We start from the raw sequence: 25,266 nt of genomic DNA on the forward strand, positions 1-25,266 counted from the left end.
AATGTGTGGAGTACTGGCAAAAGCAAAATATTCTTTGTTCTACAGCTTCCTGCTTTGCCTGGTAGGTACACCAGTTTTAATGAGAATAATAATAGGTGGCTGGCATCTATTTTGACAGTTACCATGCATCTTTCATTTCATGTTCAAAAAAGCTTTATACCAATTTGCAAGACTGCTCGATTAACAATAACTGGTTGTACTAGACTGCGAATAATGTTCTAAGCATGTGGTGGTGAAAATATGAAGCTGTGTACAAAAGTCTGAAAGCTGTTTTGCTGATGATGAGCTTTGACTCTCTAGGTTTCTCAAATGTTACTTTTCTTTTTTTTAGTTCAAGTGTGTATATGGTTCCGAATAATGAAACATTTTCTCAAATATTTTTGCTGGTCACTAGTTGACAAATGCCGTGTTGTTTGCAAAACTCTGATAAGGTGTAAGTAGGGTTTGGAGTTTTCGGTTTAAACAGATAAAGGTATATGCTGAATCCATTTTAGGAATTTCGGTTCTAAGTGAAAAATGTCAGTTTCTAGGTTTGGATATTTCGGTTCAAAGCGATAAAAACCGGCAAAGGTATGGCAAATCCATTTTCGGAAATTCGGTTATAACTAAAACATGTCAGTTTCTTAGGGCGGTGCACGGTTTGACATAGTGCGACCTCTTCGTGATCGCCCTTTCTCAAGGTTCAACATGCAACAAAAGAGATCTTAGGTTGTCCTTTGCAGGACCTCTGTGTTCTTTTTGTGACCAGGTTTTGTGTGTCAGGTTCCTGGTCCTCAAAAAGAAAGTTGGGGTGTGGGCTAATATTAGATTTTCCGCTTTATGCACTTTAGAGGAAAGCCGTTATCAATTTTCTTAACACTCTCTCAAACTTCCCTGTGGTTAGGAACCTAAATGCAATGTATATTTTGTTATTCCTCTGGTTCATGTACAGTCATCACCTCAGATGGTCACATCCGTCAGAATGGAAAGGAAAACAAGTGCCCTGCAAGGTTATGCCCCCGAATTTGAGGTGCGTCCTGTCGGAAGTTGTAGTGAAGACCATGTTTCTCTTGTGTGTAATTATTGCCGCACGATGCTAAAGTCAAGTTCCGTGTTTCTTGGGCATAGGTTCATATCTGACTTGTTTGTACTTAGAGTTTTCTTCTTTGTTCTTTTATAGTTGTGCACATTTGCTACATAAAGTGTATTTTTTTTAAGGTATGTGTGCCGTTGTTATTTTAGTGATCACAGATATTAGAGCTACACGGACCACCTGGTCTAGTGTCTCATGGCAATTCTTTCACATTCACCGAAAAAAAAAAACAATAAACGTCTGTGGGCATAAATATACACCGAAATAAACCGAATTTTAGAATAAACACAAAAGCAAGTACACTGAATTTTCAAACATTTAAAACCGAAAAAACTCGGAACCCTAGGTATAACTTTGCATTGTTGTGTAATTTGTTAAATGTCTAAAGACCTGATCTTGGCAGGTTTCAATCTTGTTTACACTGAAATTTTGTTTTAAATTTGTACCTTGCTTCACAAATAAAAGGAAATACCGATGAACTGCGTTTGCAATGTCGGGCCTATGACGAGGAGAGCAGCCGGCCACATGTTTGTCAAGCATACCCCTAAATGGTGCAACGAATGCCAAACGAGCGAACCAGGCACAGAGGCGCAGGTTTCTCCTAAGGGTGCTTGTGCAGAATTGATGGAGTTAGACGTTTGACCTAATTTACCATGGGTATGCAGACCATAGTTTTGTTCTCAACTCTGTCTCGTGTACTGGTCTGTCGAGGTACATTATCTGGGATCCATACCTGCATCTTCTGTTTCAACTGCTGAATGTCAAGCTGCAAAGGCGGACGATGCACAAAATAAAAATCGTCTGCTTTTCCAGTTTGGTTTGCATTGTGGTGCCAAGTGTCTGGGCAATTCTGGGAAACATGGCAGTTATCAAATCAAATCAACTTCATTTTCCATCACATGATGGGGGATGCCGACGGAAAAAGCTGCTTATGTGCAGCTTGACGAGCCCTCGGCACCCCTACATGGCAAACAACGCAAAATGAAATAACCAAACAAACGAAAAAGACAATGCATTTTTATACAATGTTAACAAAAACAGATCTGGCAGAACACACCAGCAAACAAACCTATTTACACTGCACAGTTATTATACATAGCAATTTCGAAGCTCATCCATGGTGAGAGAGTCCAGTTGAATGTCGCAACTAATGAAGCTGTTAAGCAAATGTGGTAAAGTAAATATAGATTAATGTTTGCAGACCATAGTTAGTTCTATGAGGGACTACCTTCCAGTATTTGGCGTGCCATGTTAGATAGCTTACAATGTTTCTATACCCGTTTTCACCAAGAAAAAAGTAAGTTTGGTGAATTGTTCAGATGCGGCGCAAAGTAGTTCTTACGAGATTTGCTTGTCGGGGGAAAATCAATGCTTTTGTCGTTTGGAACGAGTATGTTTTGATAAGATAACACATATAATATAAAGAGGGAAATTAGTAATGCGGCGCGAGCATCCGGACGTTTTTTTTACTACGGTTTTTGAGATAAAGACGGGCATAGTTAACATCGCAAGAGTAGTCAGCAATTGAGCATTTTGTTTTTGCTCTCTTCTATAACCAGCGGTCACCCTCTAACTGTACAAGTTATATACAGTTATAATAGCGTATTGATGAATCAAAATCTCAAAAACCCCTCTTACAAACAGCTCCCTGACATGACACTAAGTATATACTTATGTGACTTCCAGTGCAAGTTTAAATAAATTTTAAAAAGCTCTGACTGGTAATGTACGAGAAAAGCTGCGGCCTCATACACAGAGCGTCCGATCTTTGCAGCTCATTTACAAGAAACATTTGGGGGGGAAGGAATAACCTGAATGTTCAATAGCTGTCGTCAACACCACAGTCTGCAATAAGAGGATGCTTAAAGTTACTAAGAAAAGCACATGACTGAAAAACTGCGTCCCCGATGTCTGCCATGTTTACAGGATAACCATCGTCTAGGATATGATACTCCTTGATCCTTCGGATCACGCGTTCTATGTGCACTCTTGCACTAGCAATTTTGCGGGTCTTAGTGACATTCATTTTGCTCATCTGCCCCTCACTAGGCTTATTGAAGGGAGGCATGTAAGCCTTAACACCAGCTGGAAGCAGGTCGAAAACTTTGAACCCCTTGTCCATCATTACTGCGTCCCCCGGTTCCAGCAAGGCAAACAGGCCGCACTCGAGGACCATGTCCCTGTCGCTGACTGAGCCTCCCCATGCTTTGGAGACGAAGCTTACGTAGCCGTTAGGCGTAGCACCAACCAAGACCTTCATGGTGTTCCCATGTTTATATGGTGAAAATGTCTGTCGCTGGGCATCCATCGAAGATGGAGTCTGAATTCTTATTTCTGTGCCGTCAATAACAAGTCTTGTGTCAGGGAAGTCCCTGAAGCACCTTGGTTGGTGCTCGGCAACCTCTGCAAGTGTGGGAAACCTGGTAATTTCGGCCAGTGCTTTTTGGAGAAACAATATCCATTTTGAAAAAATTTTACTAAACTGTGAGATTGACAGACTAAAGTTGCGGGCAACCTCTCTCACCGGCATCCCCGTTCTCAGGCGGACAAGTACCATGAAAAACTCTTCAATGAGTGTCTGGGCGGGTTCAGGTCCTTTTTTTGTTTTCACCATCACCTTCTCCAAATACCTAAATAGCCCATAAAACACGCCACGTGATGGCAAGCCGGTGTAGTACAGGCAGCTGTTGGAGTCTTCGATTATAGCAACATTGAGGCCATCTGCCTTCTTCCTTTCGTACTTGGCCTTCCAAAAGTCTGCCTCTTGTTTGGCTTTTGAGAGGGCAAGTTCAGCTGCCTGGAGCTGGGCCTGGAGCGAACTGTTTTCTTGACTCCCAGACTGCAGTTGAGCTGGAATGTCAGCATGTCCTATGGAAAACAATATTACCCATTAAAATCCTAGCAATACATTTGCATGTTCAGGACATGTCATAACAATTAGTTAATAGGGTAAGCAAACTATGTGTTATTTTAACCACAAAAGTGTGGGTAAACGTTGTAGAGCAGACAACTGTGTCGAACAATATGGAAGGCCTTTATCAAATTGGGGGTTTTACGTGCCAAACCGCATCTGGCACGCCCCAGCGGAGGACTGAGGACCCCAGCGGAGGACATTAATTTGGACCACCTGGGGATCTTTTGACGTGCAACCGAAAGCTCGGTTACACGGCGCCTCCTCCGCAATAAGCCTCAGTCAGATTGCGGGCACCTCGGCAGGGATTCGAACCCGCCACATGGGGATCCGTAGGCCAGTGCTCTCACTGGGAAGGCCTTTACAAAGAAAGGCCAGGGAAATAGAAGCAAAACGCACAAACTATACTCGGCGTCAACTTTTTTGTGCTACGTTGTCACGGCTAGCGTAGCTTCCCCAGTGCTCCAGCCGCCCGCTGCTGCGAGAGCGCGTGACCTTGACTTTTGCACCTTGTTTGCACGCGCTCGCGCAACTAGCTTTGAAAGAGCTGGAGCACTGCCAAAGCTAAGCTAGCTCTGACAGCGTAGCACAAAATAGTTGACGCCGAGTATAGCATTGTCCTTATTTAACTCCCTATATGTCAAATTTGCTGTATGCCTGTTAAAGGAGCCCTGCGATCATATTTATAGGGGCCCTGCCCGGTTTGGGAGTGGAAACTGCCCCTTATGCACCTCACTGCCGACGCCCATGCTTCCCCCACGGTTGTTAAAGGGTAACTCCACTCAAAAAAATCAATGCTATAGAAATGGCGGATATCGCTTTAGGGGGTCAAAATACGATCATACCCAAAATATCACGTCAAATTGACGCCACATTCCCAATTAAACCAATATTAAAAATGTTCTACCGGCTGGGTTAGCGGCCCGACAGCGGGTGAGCAACGCTGGCCCCGGGTGAGCTAGTGCAGCAACAGTGGATAATGACGTAGGTTTCGTCCTATGCTCTTGTGCGGATGCCACGGAGGCTTCGTTTCCCGTGGCATTCTGCGATTCTACTGACAGCAAGAGGTGCTTATCGCCTTATCCTATGTTCTCCTATTTTTATTTATGTCTGGCAGTTCATTTAAAAGGATGCTCAACCGATATCTGAAGTTGCCAAAATAAGCACCGGACAAGCTTCCCGGGATCGCACCATACCTAGAACTACTATTCATGTAAAGGGATGGAGATCGGATTATTACATTTCTTGGAATGACGAGCGCCGATTGAGCCACAAGCGCCAGAAGCCTCCGACGCGCGAGGCCCTCTGGGATTACTCGCAACGGAACTGACGTGAACATTTCGAGCTGCCGACGCGCCACAGCGTGGAAGAAAGTTGCGCTTTGAACAATAGTAGACGGATGCCCGTCGCGTTGGAAGTTTGCTAACTAATCCAGCCAAGTTAGCTGCACACTACCTGCCAGCCACCCCCTGTCCACTTCCGCACCTGCGTCGTAGCGACGGCTTCAACAGACTGAGAACGCCAGAACGAGCGGCGCTGGTCGGAAGAGCCGAAGAGGTGTCGAGCTTCGGTCGCTTCAGTACCTTGGTCTGTGGTTACACTTCGACAACGGTGACTTCGACAGCGTGATGTTTGATGCCGCCAAGGTGCCGCTTGCTCACCACTGGCGACGCTCGCTAGGCCGTTCGGCGCCGCATAGGTGTCGTGTGAAAAACGACATGATGAACACCGTTCGACAAATGTATCAAATAAGTTTGCTTTTCTTTTAAAAATATATCTCATCGCTTGCGTTTCGGGATGGGGTTCGCATATCGCATTTCCGTTTCGTTGCGCCTCTACGTGGCGTGAGCGCACGCCGGAGTCAATGAGGTAGGTCGGAGCCACCTTTGGTGGCTCACCATAGCCGCGTTCTGCATACTACAGGTATAGTGTCGTCACGAAACGAGCTTTCAAAGAAACTCACCAGGTGCACCTTAGAATATCTATTTCCATAAATCATACACTTTAGACAACTTTATTATTTCAAGTACCGTGTGCTGTAAATATCGTGTGCTGTAAATATCAAAACAATTTAGATTATGGTCTTCAGTTCAGCATCCCTTTAACAGCAGCATAGCTCCAGAAAGTGAAGCGGTGCTGTCCGCTCACGCGAGTGTTGCAGCCGGAACAAAACTTGGATACCCAATATCTACAAAAATATACACACTACCGAAAAACAAAGTATATCTTGCGATTCAGGGTCACCGACTTTGACTAAACGGATCATAACCCAAAAATTGCAAAAATTGGAGTGGAGTTGCCCTTTAAAGGGTAACTGCAAAGAAAAAAAGTGTAGTTTTAAACAGCCTAATTGGAACAAGCATGCCACAAAACAATTTTTCCACCAAAAGCAAAATTTTTTACAGCAATATTTATTGCGCGAGACTGATTTTAGTTTGCGGCTATTTCGGCCGTTTTATATCACGGGCCACAAATTTGGTATTACACGTCACGTAGTGAGTGCTAGACGTCATGGAGTGATGTGTAACAGCCACTGCGCGCGGGTTGAAAGAGCGCGAGTTTCAAATGTGGAGAAGTTGTGACTCCGACTAAATTACCTCCTGTGGCGTAAATATTGCTAAAAAAAATTTGCTTTTTCGCTGAAGATTTGTTTTGTGACATGCTTGTCCCATGTAGGCTGTTTAAAAAAACCCCTTTTTTCCTTTGCAGCTACCCTTTCAGGAACGGATCAGGTGGTGTGGGTGCTCCAGGCAGAATTCTTGGGAAACCCATTTCTCGGGCTGGGGCAGCACTTGTAGCTTCTAACGAGTGTATGTGTATCTATCCTCCGTATCTATCCAGGCGATTCTACTCTTCGTCCCAGCCAATCTAGCGCTAAGAGCATATCACTTGTCTCCCCGCTCCGCACGTCTTTGCACCCACCCACAAGCTCAAATGTCATGCTCTCAAAGCTAAATGGACTACTTCCATAAAGCCCTGCGTGCAACACGGCGCGCGTTGCACTCTGGGAATTAGTTGGCCAGGGAGGAGAGTGGCATGGTTTCGGTTTCGATCGACACGCCGACAAGAGGTCACATACAGAGCGTCTCATGCTTTCTAGTCCCGAGAGCGTCATCTGTGGTCTCTAAACTAACCTAAATGGCCAGACCTCGAAGCTTTAGCACAAGCCCGAGACGTGCAGCTTGTCTTAACACATGCTTGTTGTATTTTTGTACTTGAGCCTTTCTGTTAGCGTTTCGAGGTATGTGGACGAGCCAGTGCTGGGAATTTCGACGTTGCGAAGTTCGGGGATCTTGCTTGTGTGCGAATCAGCAAGGAGCAACCAATAAGTATGCATACATCGAGCTCGAGCCCTTACATTAGTATTGTTGGTCAGGAAGTTTGTTTCGTGCGTTCATAAACGAAATATAACTTTTTGCGATTACTGTTTTTCTTAAAGGGGCCCTGCAAGGCCTTTTGTACTGGTTTTTAATTTGCACCGATCCTGAGCGCACTGAACGTAGCAACTTAATGGAACTTTTCTTTTCTCAAAATTTGCATTACTTTAAAAGTTATAGGCAAATTAGAATTACAAAAACAAGCAAGAAAAAACCTCCTCCATGACGTAGTAGGTCCTGGCTTGAGTGGCCGTGAACTAGAGGAGGAGTAGTCAGCTCATCGAGCGATCACGGCTGCCGCACTCCGCGTCGACGGCTCCAGAGGGCGCCACTAAAGCACGTGTTGGATAGGCTGTATGAAGCGGGCGGCCGGGGCGGCTCGCATTGCATTTGCTGCGCGATTAAAGGCTAATTCGGCATAACAGTTCATTAGCCACAAACGACAGCAAACACGGCGTAAAGATCAGTTCAGAACGGGAGCCACTTCACGCTGCCATACCGCCAAACGGCCCAACCGCCAGCCAAGCCCGCGCCGAAAGCCTTCGGAAAGCTCGGAACCGGTCGGATCCTCGAGCCGGTATACGACCGCAGCGCCGCCGCGTACATCCGGGACCTTTCTACGCTGGCCTTTCGGCGGAGCCTCATCCCACTAGCACTTTCTAGTATGCGCCGTTTTTTCTGCCGCGTGGTGGCGGGTTTGCCGACGGGTCTTTTCTTGTTTCCGTACTTTATGAACTGCATTTGTTTCTTTTCTGATCTAAAACACTGAACAAAAACTACTTTAATACATAATTGAAACGGTTCGCGACACTTATATTTTGTATCTCGACTAAAGAAAAAGCTTTTAGCGGGTCTGACCAGTAGCAAGCCCAGGACCTAAAACGTAACATTTTGCGCGTTTTCGGTACCGCGGGTCGCCCTCGTCGGCGGAGGAGGTTTCCGCGTCGTCCGGTTAAAATATGATGCACTGCTATTTAATTACTCTCTCCGTGCCCCCTGGCTGGCCCGAACCCCAAGAGACATGGAAACCGCAAAAAAGGTAGACGCTTAAATATGATTGCAGGGCCCCTTTAATACGCCTAAGTACGCGAGGTAAAACTTGGAGACGCCATTGAAAAGCTCCATTTGAACACACTTCTCATCTCTTATCTGTACTACCCCGCAGCACTGCACGAAGTGAAGTTTCCACCCGCTTGCATTCCACTAATATTCAACATCGCGTATGCGCATAACGTTATCCTGCAATCATATAGGCACATTCCCACATACAAACCGTTTTAAGAAAGCAAAAGTCGAGCACTTGTGTGAAGAATGTTGCACCGTTCGCCGGAAGTGCGCCGGACGGGCATGTACCCCTATGCGGTGTGCCAAACGAACGAAAATTATTCAAAGCGAATTTGACGGCTGCTAATGGCTATAACATTTGTTATATGTTTGCTTTCTTCCTCACTGAGTATGCCGAGATAATTTCAGGCACAGATCTTTGGCGTCAGTAAAAGCTCGTCCAAAAAGGCTTACCGAGGAGTGGACGCTTGTTAGGGCCTCCGTCGTAGCAAGCCGATCTCAGTGCTTGCGAAAACCTTCTATCAGCACAAACTTTGAGTGTGATATATAACTTTGAGTGCGAGATATGTGATGACACGGGGAAGACATCGTAGTAACTGTTGTGCAGTAATGAGGTCGAATTTATTGCGTTTCCTTAAAAGTTCATGTGCGCCAGCGCTGGGCTCAACTTTGATATCCTGTGAAGATGCGGCTTGCTTTTCGCCCAATGAAGTAACAAGAAGCGGACGTTTGGCAAACAAAATACGTGTGAGGCTCAACGTGACTAAATTTCAGTTGTAGTTCACTGGTACTAGACGTGATTACTAACATTGTGCTCAAATATGCACTCGAGGGGTGAGGTGACTAAGCCACGTCTTAACTATATGTTTGCATACGCACACACAATATTCGGTGCTTCGGGAACCAAGGAAAGTTCCCCGGTCTTCGTTTTGTATCGTCCGAGAATGAGTGTATTGCACATTCGTAAAAAGTCGGATAATCGAAAACGCAATCAGCGCGTTCGGTCGCGACGTGATAGCATGAGATGAACCTGCTCACTCGAAACTGAGTGGCCAACTAGGTATAGTTCCCAGAGTGCACTGCGTGGTATTTCGCCGCGATGGGGCGCGTCGGTTTTGGAGAAGTCTATTGGCTGGGACAAATTGTCAGTCGTCACCATACTGACCAGGGCCCCATCTCAAGGGAAAGTTGACTCCCGCTGTCTCTGTACTGGAACTGGGAGGATTCCTGCTAGACGCTGTGATGTCACTAACAGGAGGAACGCTATGCAAATGCCGCAGTAACGTCACGGCGCCTCACAGGAATCGTCCAAGTTCCGGTACGGGGACGATGGGGAAAATCCCTTTTAGTTTGAACTGGGCTTCACTAAATCAATGAGGGCCACTCATGCCCAACAAATCAGAGCAGCGGTTGATGCCAGGACTGCCTTTTACAGCTTTTACGGGCACACGTAAACAAACTGCAATAAATGCATCAAGGCCAAAATTGTCGCAACTGCTGAACACACCAGACGTGTTTAGAACCCTAAGAGCTGGTTGTTGAAATGTAGGTTAAGGCGAGTTATCCTGAGAAAGCTGTAGTTGCAGTTTCCACACCGAGACATCTTTGTAATATGTCGCCCTACTTTGTCATCCACATGTTATTCGGTGTTTCATGAAAATGCAAGAATGATAAAAATACAACACAAAATTTCCAAACATGTATCATTCTTAGTAATCTTGTAATGTAGCTCCAAAGTCGAGGAGTAAGGAACTCCTCTCACTAGATGGTAAAAACCAACCTCTAGGCCTCAACCCACCACAGTTTGTTGCTGGCTGTACAGGCTCTTGTTGTGAAGACTCTCGCTGTGCAGGCTCTTGCTGCGCAGGGCCTTGCTCTACAAGGTCTTGCTGATCTGCATAAAAAAAAAAAATGAAAGCCGTTTACAAATCCCTGTAAAGCCGAATTGGAGCGCAGCTCTTGAGGAGGAGTAGGGAAGGGTACTTAGGGGGGATCATGTGACCCTGAGGGGTGGTGGTCACGTGACCTCGGAGTGGTCACGTGACTTGACCTTGGGGGGGGGGGGGGGGGTTTGTCACGTGACCTTGGTTACGCCGATGGCGACGCTGCTCAAGCCAGGAACGGGCCCCTAAGAGCTGCGCTCTAAAATTAAAGGAGCAGTGCAGCGATATTCAATCGGAATGTTTTTCACTTCACACGAGCTTACTGGCACTAGTGGGACTCCAGGATACTTGGACGCAACGCCGCTGACCAAGAAACACCTTTGTTGCGATGTAATTTCAAGGACAAAAGCGAGCGTTTTCATTCAATCTCTCCTTCGCAAACTTGATGACATAGCTGGGTGGTCGCAGTACCTCCGAGTGACGATAGTCGAATGCGGCTCATAGATTGGATCCGAGCATTGCGTGGGCACTCGATTTGGGCTCGTGATAATCGATAACTCGAGAAGCATTTGGGTAGTGGACCGTGTCCAATCGCTGCAATGACGACAGTAGCCGAACCATAACAATGTCCGGAACTCGGCGCGTGTCCTATGCTTTGCCGATCCCAGCGCGTGGCTATGATCAACATTGGCGGCATATAATCGGGTCCAGATCACGTGGCCACCTGTTTTGGCTGTGAGTTGAGGGAGTGAACGCTGCTCATTTTCTTTAATTTTTTCTGCGACTTGAATTGCGTGTGGTGTAAAACGAACGGGTGTTTCACAGGTCATTAACGTCAGTGATTCCTTGTAAGCGGTATTCGCGCCAAGTACAAAAATCGTTGCATCGCCCCTGTAAAGGGAAGCTGAAACACTTCTTGAAAAAAACGAGTTAGGGGGGAATTCTAGCGTATTTTTATCCCGTGAATCTGAATATCACACTCGTTTTCCCCGAAGATGCAACTAGAAGTGAGAAAACGCGAAAAAACTCTGACCAGTCGCGACGTCATACTAGGATCTTTGGGCCGCCAAGTGCGTGCCGCTCGTGTGGGCAGCGCGTGCACTGACAAGCTTGCCAGGTGTATTTTTCCGCACTGACGGCAGTCATGACGTTTCTTTCCGACCTTTTTGAAAATAGCAAGAGTGCGCGTGCATAGCTTTCACAGGCGCTGGAGATGCGCGAGAGCAGAGATTCCGAAAATGTTTAGTGTGACGTCACGCCCCGAGAAGGAGGGGCTTCGGCCGTACTTTGAAAATTAATTTCTGAAGCCTCCGTGCACCAACTTGAAAAATAATCTCGATATTCCTGATCCTGGAGGTAGAATGAAGGCCATTGAAGTGTTTTTTCTCAAATACAGAACCGCTTCAGTTTCCCTTTAAATATAGCCACTCTATGGAAGTAACTAGAAACAAAAATGCCCCAGTGTAGCTGCGCATTACATACCAGTATCTAAGCTGTCATCAGCTGACACAGTTCCGTGGCTGCCACTTGTCATGTCAAATTCTCCTGAAACAAGATGACTGTTAGACTAAACAAACACCAAAAGAACATAGACCACCCATGTGGTCCTATGGGTTCAATATTGTCACAAATGAAGATGATCAGAGGAGGAACAGGGAACTAAAAATATCCCCCCATTAAAATTTTCCCTCCTTTTAAAAGTTCATCGTCCTGATGCAACGCGAAAGGAAAACAGGAATGGCTAAAAAATTTAAGCTGAAACGAAATAAACACGCAGTGTTACAATCCTAACGTGCGTAGAACAGCTTGAGTCAAACTATGTGGACGACTGCGGGTCATGGCTGGCGGCGTCCTGATGGTCGGATTCCGTCGGGAAGCACCTCATAGTTCAAGTCCCCAAGGTGACGAATGACCTTGTGGGGTCCAGAGTCGCGTTTTAACAGTTTCTCGCTGCGGCTGCGGCGGCGAATGGGCGTCCACACCCTGTCTCCGGGCTGGAACACAACTTCCCGGCGACAAAAGTTGTACCAGCCGGCGGCTAGCGTCGACACGCTGCTGGTCCTTTATGTGAAGGCGGGCTAGCTGGCGTACCTCTTCTGCTTGTTGGGTGACCAGCTGGGCGTCGTCGGTTCCGTCATCTGTCGGGTCATGGGGCACCATGGCGTCGAGCATCGTCGTCACCTTTCTGCCGTGCACCAGCTGAAGTAGTGTAATCCCAGTGGTCTCTTGAACCACCGTGTTGTATGCAAACGTGACATAGGGCAACAACCCATCCCGCGTCTTGAGTTCCACGTCCATGTACACCGAGATCATGTCGGCAATGGTTTTGTTTACTTGCTCCATCAGCCCGTTGGTCTGCCGTGGTCCGGCAATGGTCGGTGAGGCTCAGGCAGAGTATCTCTTGTGCCAGTTGTGCCGTGAATGAGGAGCCTCTGTCCGTAATCCGGACTTGCGGAGCACCCTGTTGGAAGACGATAGAGTCAACGAAGAACTTGGCATACCTGGTGAGATGATCAGTTGCCACAATTACTCAACGGTTTCCCCTGCATCGACGGTGGGAAAGGTCCACGAAAAACCATTCCAATCTGCTGGAACGGTGCAGCCGGGGGCGCGATCCGTTGCAGCAGACCTGCCGGCTTCGTCGGGGGTCTCTTGCGTCGTTGGCATTCGCGACACCCACGGATGTAGAGGTGTACAGTCTTCGGGAGCTTGAGCCAGTAGTATTTTTCTCAGATCCGGGCAGGAGTCCTGCTGTAGCCAAGGTGACCAGATGTCGGGTTGTCGTGGCAGGCTTGGAAGACCTCTTCTCGAAGACTAGTAGGAATCACCAGGAGCCCCGTCGAGTTGCTGTCCCCAAAGCTTTCTTTGTAGAGAATAGCTCTTTAGACAGTGAATCTTGACAGGGCACGTGAGGAGGCTCGGGGAATTGTACCCGCTCGTCCCTCCATGTGGTCGATCAGTGCGCGCAGCTCAGGATCGTCTCGCTGGAGCGCTGCCATATCATGAATGCTCACTGCGCCAAGAAAGTGATCGTCATCGTCATCGTCTTTGGCACAGCCGTCAGCGGAGTCGACGGGAAAAGGCAGTCGGCGGCGCTGTGGTTTCGGCCGTAGCTTGGCGAGGAGCTTGCGGCGGTCGTCTGGCCATGGCAGCGTAGGTCAGCGACGGTTCCTTGGGGGTTGGCACGTCAACGGGTGCGTTTGGGCTGCAAGGCCCGGTATACCTCGTCGCGTACAATCTCAGCGACTGAGAGCGACCCTGGGCGCTATGCAGTGGGTAGCAGCTTTCAGAGCTCCTCTCGAACAATGTCCTGGATGATCTTGCGAAGCTCGTTGGCATTGGTGCTGAGTTTGGGGCGAACAAATGCCAGAGTTGACACGTGGTCGAGCCAATGATGGTGGCGGGCTCGGGCCGCTAGCGCCCGCTTAATGTTTGTTGCTTCGGTAATAAACCCGTCGACTGTTGTTGAAGGGTCGTGGATGAGGCCGCCGAAGATTTCACTTTTCGCACCTCTCATGAGGACACGCAGTATTTTCTCCTCGGTTGCTGGAGGGTCCGCTCAGGTACTGAGCCGCAGGACATCTTTAACAAAGCAAGTGTCGGTTTCGTTTGGTGCTTCAGTCGTCATTCATGATGCTGATTCATGAATGCGCGCTTCAGCCCGGTGACGCAGGCGTCCCACGACGTGAGCGAAGCCTCGTGGTTCTCGGGCCAGTGCCTCGCAGTACCCTCCAGTGAAAAGTAGAGGTTTTGAAGGTATAGCTTGGCAGTCCATCCGTTATAGCGTGCCACGCACTCGTAGTGTTGGACTCGGTACTCGACATCCTCGTGAATCTCGCCGTGGAAGGTCGTGGGCGTTTGAGGGGCAACGAGCAACTAAATGACGGGGACGGTGGCAGGGGTCATTGAAGATTGGTTGCTTATAGTTGGCTTCGTCGCCTGGTGGGTTTTCTCCGGCAGTAGACCAAATTCCGGGGGAAAACCTTGAACGACGGGGCTGCTTCCTTGGGTCTTGTTGGTGCCGTCGTTGGGTCTTCGTGGACTTGGCGTCGGACATGCACTGCGGGCCCTCAGAGGGGTACGCTGCAAAGTCATGCGTTACCTAGCACCTCCACCAGAAATGTCACAAATGAAAATGATGAGAGGAGGAACAGTGAACTCAAAATAAAGGCTTAATCATCGAACTTGTGCCAAACAAAATACAGAGCGAGCGTCGAGGCAGCGGAAAAGCGGACGATGGCAGGGGTCTGTTACACTAAACAAGATGACTGTTAGACTAAACAAACACCAAAAGAACATAGACCCCCCCCCCCCCCCCCCCCCATGAGGTCCTATGGGTTCAATATTCTAAATGAGCTAAGCACACAAATACAGTCGTTCACACCCATCTCGGCAATTGCATCCTCGTGCCCGTACCTTCGTTCTCCGACGAGTCTTCGCTGCTGCAAGCTGAAAGTACAACAAAGAGACACATAAGTATATTCAGTCCAAGTACAGTAAAGCCTCCCAACTCAGATACTTTTCGTAGACCCTTGGGCAGTCCAACCTAAGCAATGCCCCAGATATATGTAGGGCTGTCCAAAAGTGAGCGCAAATTATCATGCATAACACATCCACCGTGGTGACTTTGAGCTTATGGTGCCGCTCCACCCAAACTGATCTAGCTCCATGAGCTAGATCGGTCTAGGTGGCTCGTAGCATTTACTGCACTCGAACTGAATGTAGGCCTTGACTCTTTTTTTGGTTTCGAAAGCGTGAATTCTGTTATTTCTACAATGGCTGATAAGGATTTTCTCCTGCCATCGAGAAAGGACATACGAGAGAGAAGAGGTGGGAGCTAGGTCTGTTTTTGATTTCTACGAGGCTGGTTCTCTCCTCGGAAATGGTTTCTATTGCTGCCATGTTGTCTGAATGGCACATATAGTATTTGTCTTTTCTGGAAGTGAGATAGATACTTTTAGGCCTTTGGGCATCACATAGGGGAAAATTTTTAGGATCAACACAACAGATGAAAAGGCAGATAGCTGCACTACAACCCTAAGAAAAACTAGAAAACAATACAAGTATTTGCTGGATCCAAAGTTGGCTTAGCAATTTAATAACAACGAAATAAATACAACATTTGCTTTTAGGTAGGCCGGAAGATGCTCAAAATTAACACAAAATATTGGAGAAAAAAAAATAAAATACTAGTGATGGTTTTCAGTGTTTTCTCGGGTTTCACAATGTGTGCAGCAAGTGGTTTCGATACCCGTATTTATTGAGTAGAAATATCCCAGAATTCGCCTCGAATTTTGCGGCTATTCAGGTCCAACCTTTTTTGCAAGAACAAGACTATTTATAGGGAGCATACCTTCATCATTCGGTAGACTGACATCAACTCCTGGTTGTTGAACGCGAGCTGCATTTAGATCTGCAAAGTATAAAAGCATATAGTAACAAAAATTAGTCAATCAAAATATTGAGATGACAAAATAGGAACAGGAGGAGAAAACAAAGGTTAATCGATGCAGCCTGCCTCGGCTGGTTACTCTTAGCAGAGGAAAGATATGAGGAAATTGGAACAGGAACGAAGTGAAAGTAGAAGACATTATTAACTTGATAACTAAAACAAAGGTGGGATATGCTTCATTTTGCCTTGCATCCGAGTGCAGCAGATGCTATGAGCCGTCCCAGCCAATCTAGCATTGAGAAAGCGTCACATAATCTTGAGCTCCTCCCAACCAAAAAGTTACATGATACCCTCCCAAACCTGGTTTGACTGGGATGGCTCGTAGCGTTGCTGCAGTCGGACGGAGGGTGAAACGAAGTATAGCGGTTTCTAAGTTAGCTGGTTGATGATCTAACAAGCATATTCATCTTCAATCTGACTTCTGATGTAAATAACGAATATCCACAATGTAGCACTCAAACTGCTTTCCTCTGAGGAGAGACCGCTCGTGCCTCTGCATTACGCCATCTCGAGCTGGACGTTCGCAAAAGATTGATGGCACATGATCGGGGTGCGTGGACAGCTTTGCTGGTTTGCCTGCAAAAAGAGAAAGACAAATATTGTGCCAGGATATTTGATGGGGGCCTATAAATATGATGACAACAGAGCGACATACACAAATTAAATGGAAAAGACACCGACAATGCACAATAGCTTCCCTTTAATTTAATAGGGGGTACCATCCTAACTTGAAATATCAGTTTTGAAGTGTGTACGTGACATTTTTGTTTTGTTAGCATCTTCTGTTTGCAGAGCTCTGCAGGCACTAAAATATGTGCATAGCACAATAGGGGAGGCACTCGTCTCAAACCGTTATCCGATTTGTGCACGAACTGTAAAAACAAATGGCTTAACAAGTAAAACATGCTTGGTGGCAGATAGAAAGCTCATGACCCCTACCCGTCATCTCGCTCTGCCGATGCCGTGCAGAGTCACTATTTTAGCCAGCCTTCAGCTTAAAGAGCAGTGAGGCTTTAGTGTACAAGGTTGGTTGAGGGTTTAAACCACGCTTTTGCAGAAAGAAACCTTGCAGAACAAAGGCATGTTTCAAAGCAGAGCACAGGCCAGCTTGTGCTTGCCACCTCCAATGGCAAATTTAGGTGGCCAATTCCCAGCGAAATATTTCGAAAGACATTTAGCATGGGTGTTCACAAGGTCAAACGCTGGCAAGTGTGCTTCGTACGGGTGTCATTTAAATGCCGGAAGTTTTATGTTCTTCGTACGGGTGTTATTCAAATGACGGAAGTTAAATGACTTATGACATTTAAATGCCGGCATTTAAATGTCACAAGTCATTTAAATGCCGCAAATTTGCTAGCCTGATTTTTACCAAAGCTCAAATAGGTTGTGCAGTTTATCAGCCCGACCATATTTAGTATTGTCGTATCTGAACAGGGGAAAAGACCGAAACGAAACACTGCGCCGATAATGGGCCCAAGTTTTAAATGGAGACATCGAGCCAGACAGCAATGCAGAAATGAAGCGAACTTTAGATTAGTCGGGGTTGGCCGACATTGTTAAATGCGGTAAATGAGAAATTTCAACTGCTAGCATGCACCACACAACAGCGACACACCGCTGCATGCCAATGCTGTGATGCTTGTTCAGATTGGAAGGGGGGGGGGGGGGGATCGAATTTAAAGTTCTTGGGAATAACACTGCAAGTTTCGCTATGTGTGCTCTCATCTGCAGTGCATTAGGTACTGGGCTCCCATTCCCAATCTCATGAGCCCGAGAGACTTGTAACCAACCATAAAAACACGACAAAATAAATATTGACGAGAATGAATTTTGCTTGAGACAACGAGGAGGTAATGAGAAATTATAAGTTACCAAAGGCGGCCAAATTTGTTGTACAAGAATGTCTAGTTTAAGCATCCTACTACCTAGCCTGAAAATAATATTTGTGGTAAGTGATCGGGCTCGGCACTCTGACATGAAAAAATGACGATCAGAGGAAAAAGACTAAATAGAAAAGCAAAGGTTGACCCTAGCTGACAAGCCCTCTTGAAAAGCCGAATGAAATTTTAACAGTCCCCCGGAAACGCGAATAAAACGCATCCAAATTTGATGCCTTTCTCGAGGACGCTATGCGAATTTCGTAACCTGTACTCTCTTGTAATCTGTGTGGGCTTCGATGACGCCAATATTTATTTCTGCATCTCAGATGTGGGGTCATACACCCGACTGAACGAAGCTCATGCGTGACCCAGGCGGTCCAGGCAAACGCGGGCAACCGTAAACACCAGCGCCGGCGCGGTGTTTGGATATGGACATGTCGCTGCCGGCGCATTTTTGTACGTCTGAAGCGCCAGCAAATGCTCGCCGACCCTTCACGACCCGAGTCCATCATAAGCACGAAGGGTGATCAAGAGCTTTGCGCTTTTAGCACACGAGTGAAAAGCTGCCAGTGTTAACATACATACCTGTGTGGAAGTGCTTGCTGCATATCCGAGCATTACTCGTCGGCTGCCAGGCCGAGCCGCCGGGGTTCACGCGACGAACAGCCGCGATCCACATCTTTCGTTGACGGATGTGAAACTTGGGCGATGGGAAGCGAAAAAACCGCGTGCCATTCTCTTTTTCTCGTCGGTTTGAGCAGCCGACTGCAGAGCAAGTGTTTGGCATCGCTACACGGCGTTCATCGAACGCAGGAAAGCTGTCACTCTGCTGCCACTTCGCTGGGCTGCCGTAGACAGTGATGCTGGACGGCAGAAACACAACAATCCGGCCGCACAGCGTCGGCACAGAGCAGGAACACGCGATGAACACGATCCACGATCACAACACGGTTGACATGGTTTTCCGCGGCGTTGGCGTCGGTGCCCTCCAATAATGGCGACGGCGGAACCGACCCCCTGGTAGCGAGAGTTCGCGCATGCGCAGAGTGCTACTGGAAAAAGGTCCATTGTTGCCTTTCAGGAATTCGATCTGTGTTTACGTGTGCGCGTGTCTGTGTTTAGCCGTCTGCACATGTCGATGACAGGGACGAGGCCTGTGAATGTAAGGGGCATTTGCGACCGCCCGCATTATTAAGGCGAAAGCCTTCTATGTCTCATCGTTCAGTCGACCTTCAAAGTCCTTGAGCGAAAATACGTCGGCGACACGAACGGTACCAAAACGTTTAGTGACCGCTCAGGCGGCCGCTCAATCGTATGCTCAAGGACGACGCATTCCTTGATGTCGTTCTTGAAGTGGTCCTAGAGGTCGTCCTAGACGTCGTCCTTGAGGTCCTCCTTGACGTGATCCTAGAGGTCGTCCTAGATGCCGTACTTGGCGTCGATATCGAGGACGTCGTCTTAAACTTCAGTACGTGTAGAAACGTTACACGAAAGCATTTCACCTGCGGGACTATAATGATTTCGCCATCCCACACGTAAGCAGTCTAAAGTGTCCTCCTGTATTTTCGGGGGAAACGTGCGAGCGACATTGCGAGGAAACTTATTATTACTACGTCAGCTGCTAACCTAAACGTGGGATGTGCAAATTTCTTGCTTTCAAACGTCGAACCTCGTTCCTCAAAATGGCATCTTAAATGAAACTGATAATCTGCGCCTGCTTGTGCGTAAACGCAGGAGCAACCGCACGGCGGTCCAGTATCCGGTTCAAATCCGACCTGGCACCATAATCTCCGAGTGTGAAGCGCGAGAGTCCGCTCCACGTGCAATCGAGCGAAATGCCCCGGGGACTTGAGTATTGGAAGCGCGTTAGAGGCGCTTTAGCGATCTTCATGCATCCCTTTGGACGCCACACGTTCACGCCCTGATATTTAGATTTTTTTTCTGCGCTTGAAAGATACAACGAAAGTAGTTGAATGATTCTCACATCGGAGTTTCCACCATGACACACGAGACTACAAGAGCACTTTGCTACACTCTAAATGTTTTTTTTTTTTAATCCGTTTTTGAAAGGGTTTTTTTTTACACCCCGTGAAGAACGGTGTCGCCTGAAGCACTATCGCTACCCGGCGCACTAGAAAAGCAACTGGGCGAATAAGAACTCTTTCACATCACAAAAGGGGCTTAAAAAAACACCCGTAAAGGTTTGATCACAAAGAACCATTTTAAGAGGCGCTTAAAAAAGCGTTGTAGGGTGCAAAATATGGAGAAGCCGAAGAACCCGAAAGAGTTATCTTACGACCAGATTTGTTTAGTGTGTAAGATTTTTCTTGTAATGTTCCTTTTTTTTATAGAAGTTATTTACACCGTCTTATCTCAATGTGGACTTCGGGGCATTCTACAAGTGCGAGCTGGTAGCTTTGGTGGGGTTTTCTGCCGCACGAGCCTTCGTGCTTGCATGCACGGACGCGTTTTAAAGCAAGGAAAATGCGCTTATATGTTTCACTTTCGCTTTCGCTTCAGTTCGCATTAAAGTGAGACGGTTTCTTCGATAGCTAAGAAGAACATAAAGCCTGTTAAAGTAAAAGAAAAAAACTCCGCTTCAATTTTTTTCGCCTGATAACACGTATTTGAAATATAAGCTTCCATCATGATCGACGATCGACTACCTTTTGGCAGAGTGGGATGTTGGCTTCCACGTTTTCAGAGCAGCACCTAAAAAAGTGACGATTCTTCGCGAACGATCACACCTAGTTGTACACTTTATATGCAGCGTGAACAGGTTTTGCTGTTGTTGTTTTTTTACTTTTTTTTAATTTTTCGAGAGCCGTGTTATTTCCGGCAGCGAGTCTTTTTCGGTGGCTGCGCTCCACTGCGTTCCTTTCTGTACTATATACATATTATTGCCGTCAGCAGTAGTAGAGCGTAGTATTACCGTCGTTTCTATCGCATGCTTGCCAAGTATGCTCCAGCAGCAAAGGCCGGGCGAGGCAAGTTAGAAATCCCGTTCATCTTCGTGTCAGACATCTCAAATTACAAAGCTCCACCACGCCAACGGCCATCTCACCCTCGAGACCCCCCCCGCCAAAAAGGAGACAAAAAAACACAACAAAGGCCCGCGGAGCATGGCCTCAGAAACAGAAAGGGCAAAGAAAGCGAATAAATGTGCCCTTTCGAAAGCAATTTGTAAAATGGTAGTCGAAGATAGATTCGCCTCCTGCCTTTTCAAAATCAAGGCGAGCCCCGCCAGAAGACAAAAGCCCGCGAGGAAACGCGCGTCCTCTCCGCTCGCCCTCCGCGCGTTCCCTGGCAGGCTCAGCGCGTCGTCCGCGGGCCCACGCATCACCGTCGCCCTCCCCTCCCCCTTCTGTATCGCCGGATATCAACGATTCGAGGTCTCTTTTTTTTTTTTTTATCTTTGGGGTTAGCTTTCCGTCCTTTATCTTGTTGCCCGGCTCAAAGATATTGGAAGCTCCCGACCAAATCACCGGAAAATCCTGGGGGAAAACTTTCTAAAGCAAGACGTATACCTAGATACATAGAAAAGGGCGCCTGGCCCTGAGTAAAGCCGAAAATACTACACGCACGAAGGGGAGGAAAAGAGGGGGGGGGGGGGGGGGGGGGGGCAGCCCGTCGAGCTCAGATTTCTACAACGTGCACGTCGAAATATAAACTTGTACTTCATACCTACCGTGTGGGCGTACGTCTGCTCGCTATTTATTATTCCGGAAGGAAGGGATAACACAAAAACGACCCGAAGAAGCGGAGAACAAAGAGAGCGAGCGGTGGGGAAGGACGGCGGAAAAAAACTGATGGATCGTGTCACCAAAACAAATCTTGGGAGGCAATGCATGCGGCTCGGGCGAAAACGAAATCTCGGCGCCACTGCCGATGGCGGTCAAATGAAAGCGACAAATATATTTTCATACAGCGAAGGATATGAAACGGGATGTGACAGAACGGAAATCCGTCTGGAAGAGGAGCGTTCGCCGCGGTGCAAACTTGGTTGCGGTCGTTGACCATTTTGGAATGTAGCTGGTGAAAAGGGAAAAAAAGAAGACAAAACTATACGTACGGAAAAAGGAGCTTCGCAACAGCCCCTCGAGGAGTTAACAGGACCGAAGCGCCTCGCGCATCTTTACGAGAGAGAGAGTGAGGCCGTGCTCAGTCGTTACAATTTCTTGAAGAAACGAAAAATAAAGCCCTACCTGCTCACGAGCCACCACCAATGTAATATTTAATTCCCATCCTCGTTCCCACTTTGCTGAAATTCCCCGCTTTTAACGGAGTTACGATCTTTGTAAACTTGGGTCCTGTCGACACTGTATCGTTCCGTGCTGTCAAGTGTTTTTGTTTGTTTTTTTCCCCGAAAACTTCAAACTGAGGCGAAAAAACAAAAAGAGAGTGTAGATGCCTAAAAATAAAACGAGAATAAAATAGTTTTTTTTTTTTTTTTATACCAGTTGCTCATTTCTGAATTGCATTAGCCAAATTACCATCCAGTATCCAGGAGTGCCAATTATATTAATGGTTGATTTCAATTACCCCAACATTATCTGGTCTAATGTATGTCCTGTTTCAACCAGAAGGCTGCAGTAACACGTAGTAGCACTGCTGCAGGATGCATCGCTCTCCTGTTTGCTTGGATCAAAAGAGCGCGTTTCTCCGGCACGGAAGCGCAAGAGCGTTTTTTATCTGCGACTGCTCTCGTACCATCATCGAGATAAGGCGCCTTCTCGGATCACCCACGAACAGCCACAGTGCTGCCAGCCGGCGCCTCTAGTGACCATTCGAATCTGTCACTCGCCCGTTGACTGACGAGGCTGGCGAGCCTGACGAGATACCGCGAGGAGAGCAGGTCAGGAGCAGATAACACTGCCGCGCCTTGTGTGCCTTCGATTGATCTGCGGATACCCTAGGAAACAAAACGACATTTGTGTAGTACCGTTAAGTCATAGCGTGATGGAAACGCAGCAGCCGCGGGCTGTACTACAAGGCGCGAGCTGGCGTGCTCTTCTGTGGGCAGGCCAGGATCACTGTAGGTCGTGGCGATAAGGTGCTCCGACTTCGGGAAGCGGTGGGAACGCGTGCCTGAGAACCGGTCACATGACTCCAGCCACTTCCGCTGTTGGGTTGATAGAGAAAGAAACCGATACGGCCGAGAGGCTTAGCTCCGACGCCACCACGTTTGATTACAGCACCGATCCCGCTGTGCCGTGCAGTGAGTATACGTGAGGTGCTCGGTGCTTGACGGGGGCCCGCAGCGAAATCCAGCGTCCGCTTTGAAGGCTGCCGTTTTTCGTGCGGGCATGCCGACGTGCGGCCGGGGCGCTGGATGGATGAATAATATTGGCTAAACCCTTCGTGTCGGGCGGTAACCTGCGCCATCACAGTGGAGCGATTGTGGAAGTTGTCCTCGGGTTCCGTGTCGGCGCTTGGGCCGCTCGGAAAAGTTGCCGAGCATTCGACTAGCGCGTCATTCCTTTAGCTCGGATTTGGAGACGCTTCGATGACGCTCGGCAAGATACTAATAGACCCTTTCGGCCAGAGACCCCGGAACCGGGGGGGAGGGGGGGGGGGGAGGGGGGGGGGAGGGGGGGGGGGGCAACGGGGGCTTGAGCAGCCGCTGACATTTTCTAGGGGGTGCTGAAATATGCTGAGCCCCCGTGCGTTTGGCGCAAGCCTACTGAACAGTGCCTCCACATTGTCCGTCCTCGTCTTCTATGTTCTTCCCTTCTTCATATTTTACCCCCCCCCCTTTCCACCCCTTTTCGTGATCTCATTATTACTCCGCTCCGCCAAGCCACGTACTTGGCTAAGGGCAAGCAAGTGGCTTTGTTTTTGTTACGGCTGGTTACCCACCAAATCACGGCACAACCTTCGCCCACGGAATTCCAGAAAAATATTATGAAGTAAAGCAAAGTGTCAGGAAACCGCGGACGACGCGGCAGCTTAGAAAAAATGGGGAAAGAAAAAAAAAGCCGGTGCGTGCGGCCTGCATTGCACTATTTAGGGAGATCTCTTTCCCTGCTTGGTTCTTTTCCTGGGACCCTCCCGTACTGCACTCGCGGGTTGTCCATGAGGGGGAACGCGCAGCGCACTGTTTTTGTCCACCAAGCCAGCCGGCTTCTTCGTTTTGCTTTTATTTTGAGCAGTGAAGTTTAGCAAACAAACACAATAATATCGTCTAGCTTTTTTGTTTTTCTTTTTTCCTTGCAGCTGCACTTTTTTCTTGTTGTTTTGGCGGTCTGAGCAAGCATGAGGGTCGGATAATTGCTAGAGCCGAACGCGAGGCGGGGAGATGGTCTGCGCGAGATGAAAGCCCTTCTTGAACGAGGGACATTATACCATCATTGTTACAGATGTAGCAAGTTGAGGGAATAAAGTATCCGAACTGCCAAAGCAAGACGAAGCCTTACCAGGTTACACAGGTTATCAAGGGAGAGACCGCACTGCAGTCTGTGTTGAAGCGCCGCTATCACGGCGATTGTCGGAGACATCAAAGAATCGCGGTCTTCTCGCCTTTCTTTCTGCCTGGTTTTCGAAACACCACTTTGTTCTTGGTGAGCCAGCGTGCTACGTTCAGGCGGACACCCTATTATACACCCAGACTGTTTTACATTCTTTTCAAAGACGACCATAAAAACCGGAAACATGCTGGAATAAAAAAGGGCATCGCCAGTGAAGGTTTACCTGCAAAGGACGACCGTGTCCACTAGTAATCATTTTTTTATCTAAAAAAAATGCACTGTTATAACTTTTGACAGGAACGGAACTGCGCCTAGAAATTTCACAGGAATGCGTCCACGATTAAAATACACCTTCGTTAAAAATATGAGCTTTCTACGCGCTGGCGTCCCATTTTTCACGGCATTTTACATCGGCACCGTAGATCGACGCCGCCGTATAGCTACTACTATTGGATCAGATTGTGTCAACATCTCATTGCTTCGTGACAGGAATTTTTGATAAATACACGGTATACGTAGTGATAATAAACCTTCTATAAACAGTGAAATCTTGATAATGGTTATTTTTTCCAATTTTAATTTTTTTTTTTTCACTCCCCCCGCCCCCTTTTTTTTTTTTCTCATTATTTTAACCGCCAGCACCACAGCATAAAATACACTTCCGGGGTCACTACCCTTTCCAAAATTGTGAAACGATGCATAGATTATGCGCAGCCGCCATTAGTTGGTCTCATCGCTTCCGGCGTGAAGCCCGTGATTGGTTCCGAGTTCGCGCCGAACATTGACGCAGCACTCATGTGGAATGCCTTTTGATCCGAGTACACTCCGAATGCTGACGAAGCGCTCGTGTCCCATGCGTGCTCACAGTAAATGACCAATTAATGGTGGCCGAACATAATCTATGCATAATTTAGAACTTTCGAAAAGGGTCTATTGAAGTCATGTGTTTACTCCTACTAACCGAAAGGTTTCTTATAAAAAACTAATGAAGAGCTTAATTATCCGAAATGTTACGTACCTCACAGACTCATACGACACCAATCGTTTTCCTCTACGATGCGTAGTTTTCGCAGGAAAAGTTTATCCGAGGTTCGGTGAAACACCCGGTATCATTACGGAGTTATAATCTCGTCGTGTACTTTTTTCACGGTATCATTGG

The 25,266-nt window shown here is 47.5% G+C and overlaps 1 protein-coding gene across 1 annotated transcript; it reads right to left on the minus strand.

The window, feature by feature from the left end:
- Nucleotides 1–2,806: 2,806 nt before the first annotated feature.
- On the minus strand, nucleotides 2,807–18,626 carry LOC120836654. Its single transcript, XM_040205652.3, has 7 exons — nucleotides 18,226–18,626; nucleotides 16,229–16,336; nucleotides 15,662–15,721; nucleotides 14,725–14,757; nucleotides 11,791–11,853; nucleotides 10,224–10,319; nucleotides 2,807–3,940 (listed from the first exon to the last, which is right to left on the minus strand). Exons 1-7 carry the CDS (start codon nucleotides 18,425–18,427, stop codon nucleotides 2,892–2,894), a joined length of 1,611 nt encoding a protein of 536 aa, XP_040061586.1. The 5' UTR covers nucleotides 18,428–18,626; the 3' UTR covers nucleotides 2,807–2,891.
- Nucleotides 18,627–25,266: the final 6,640 nt, after the last annotated feature.

The sequence above is a fragment of the Ixodes scapularis genome, unplaced genomic scaffold (assembly GCF_016920785.2).
Source record: "Ixodes scapularis isolate PalLabHiFi unplaced genomic scaffold, ASM1692078v2 PGA_scaffold9__187_contigs__length_104089568, whole genome shotgun sequence".
Lineage (NCBI taxonomy): Eukaryota > Metazoa > Arthropoda > Arachnida > Ixodida > Ixodidae > Ixodes > Ixodes scapularis.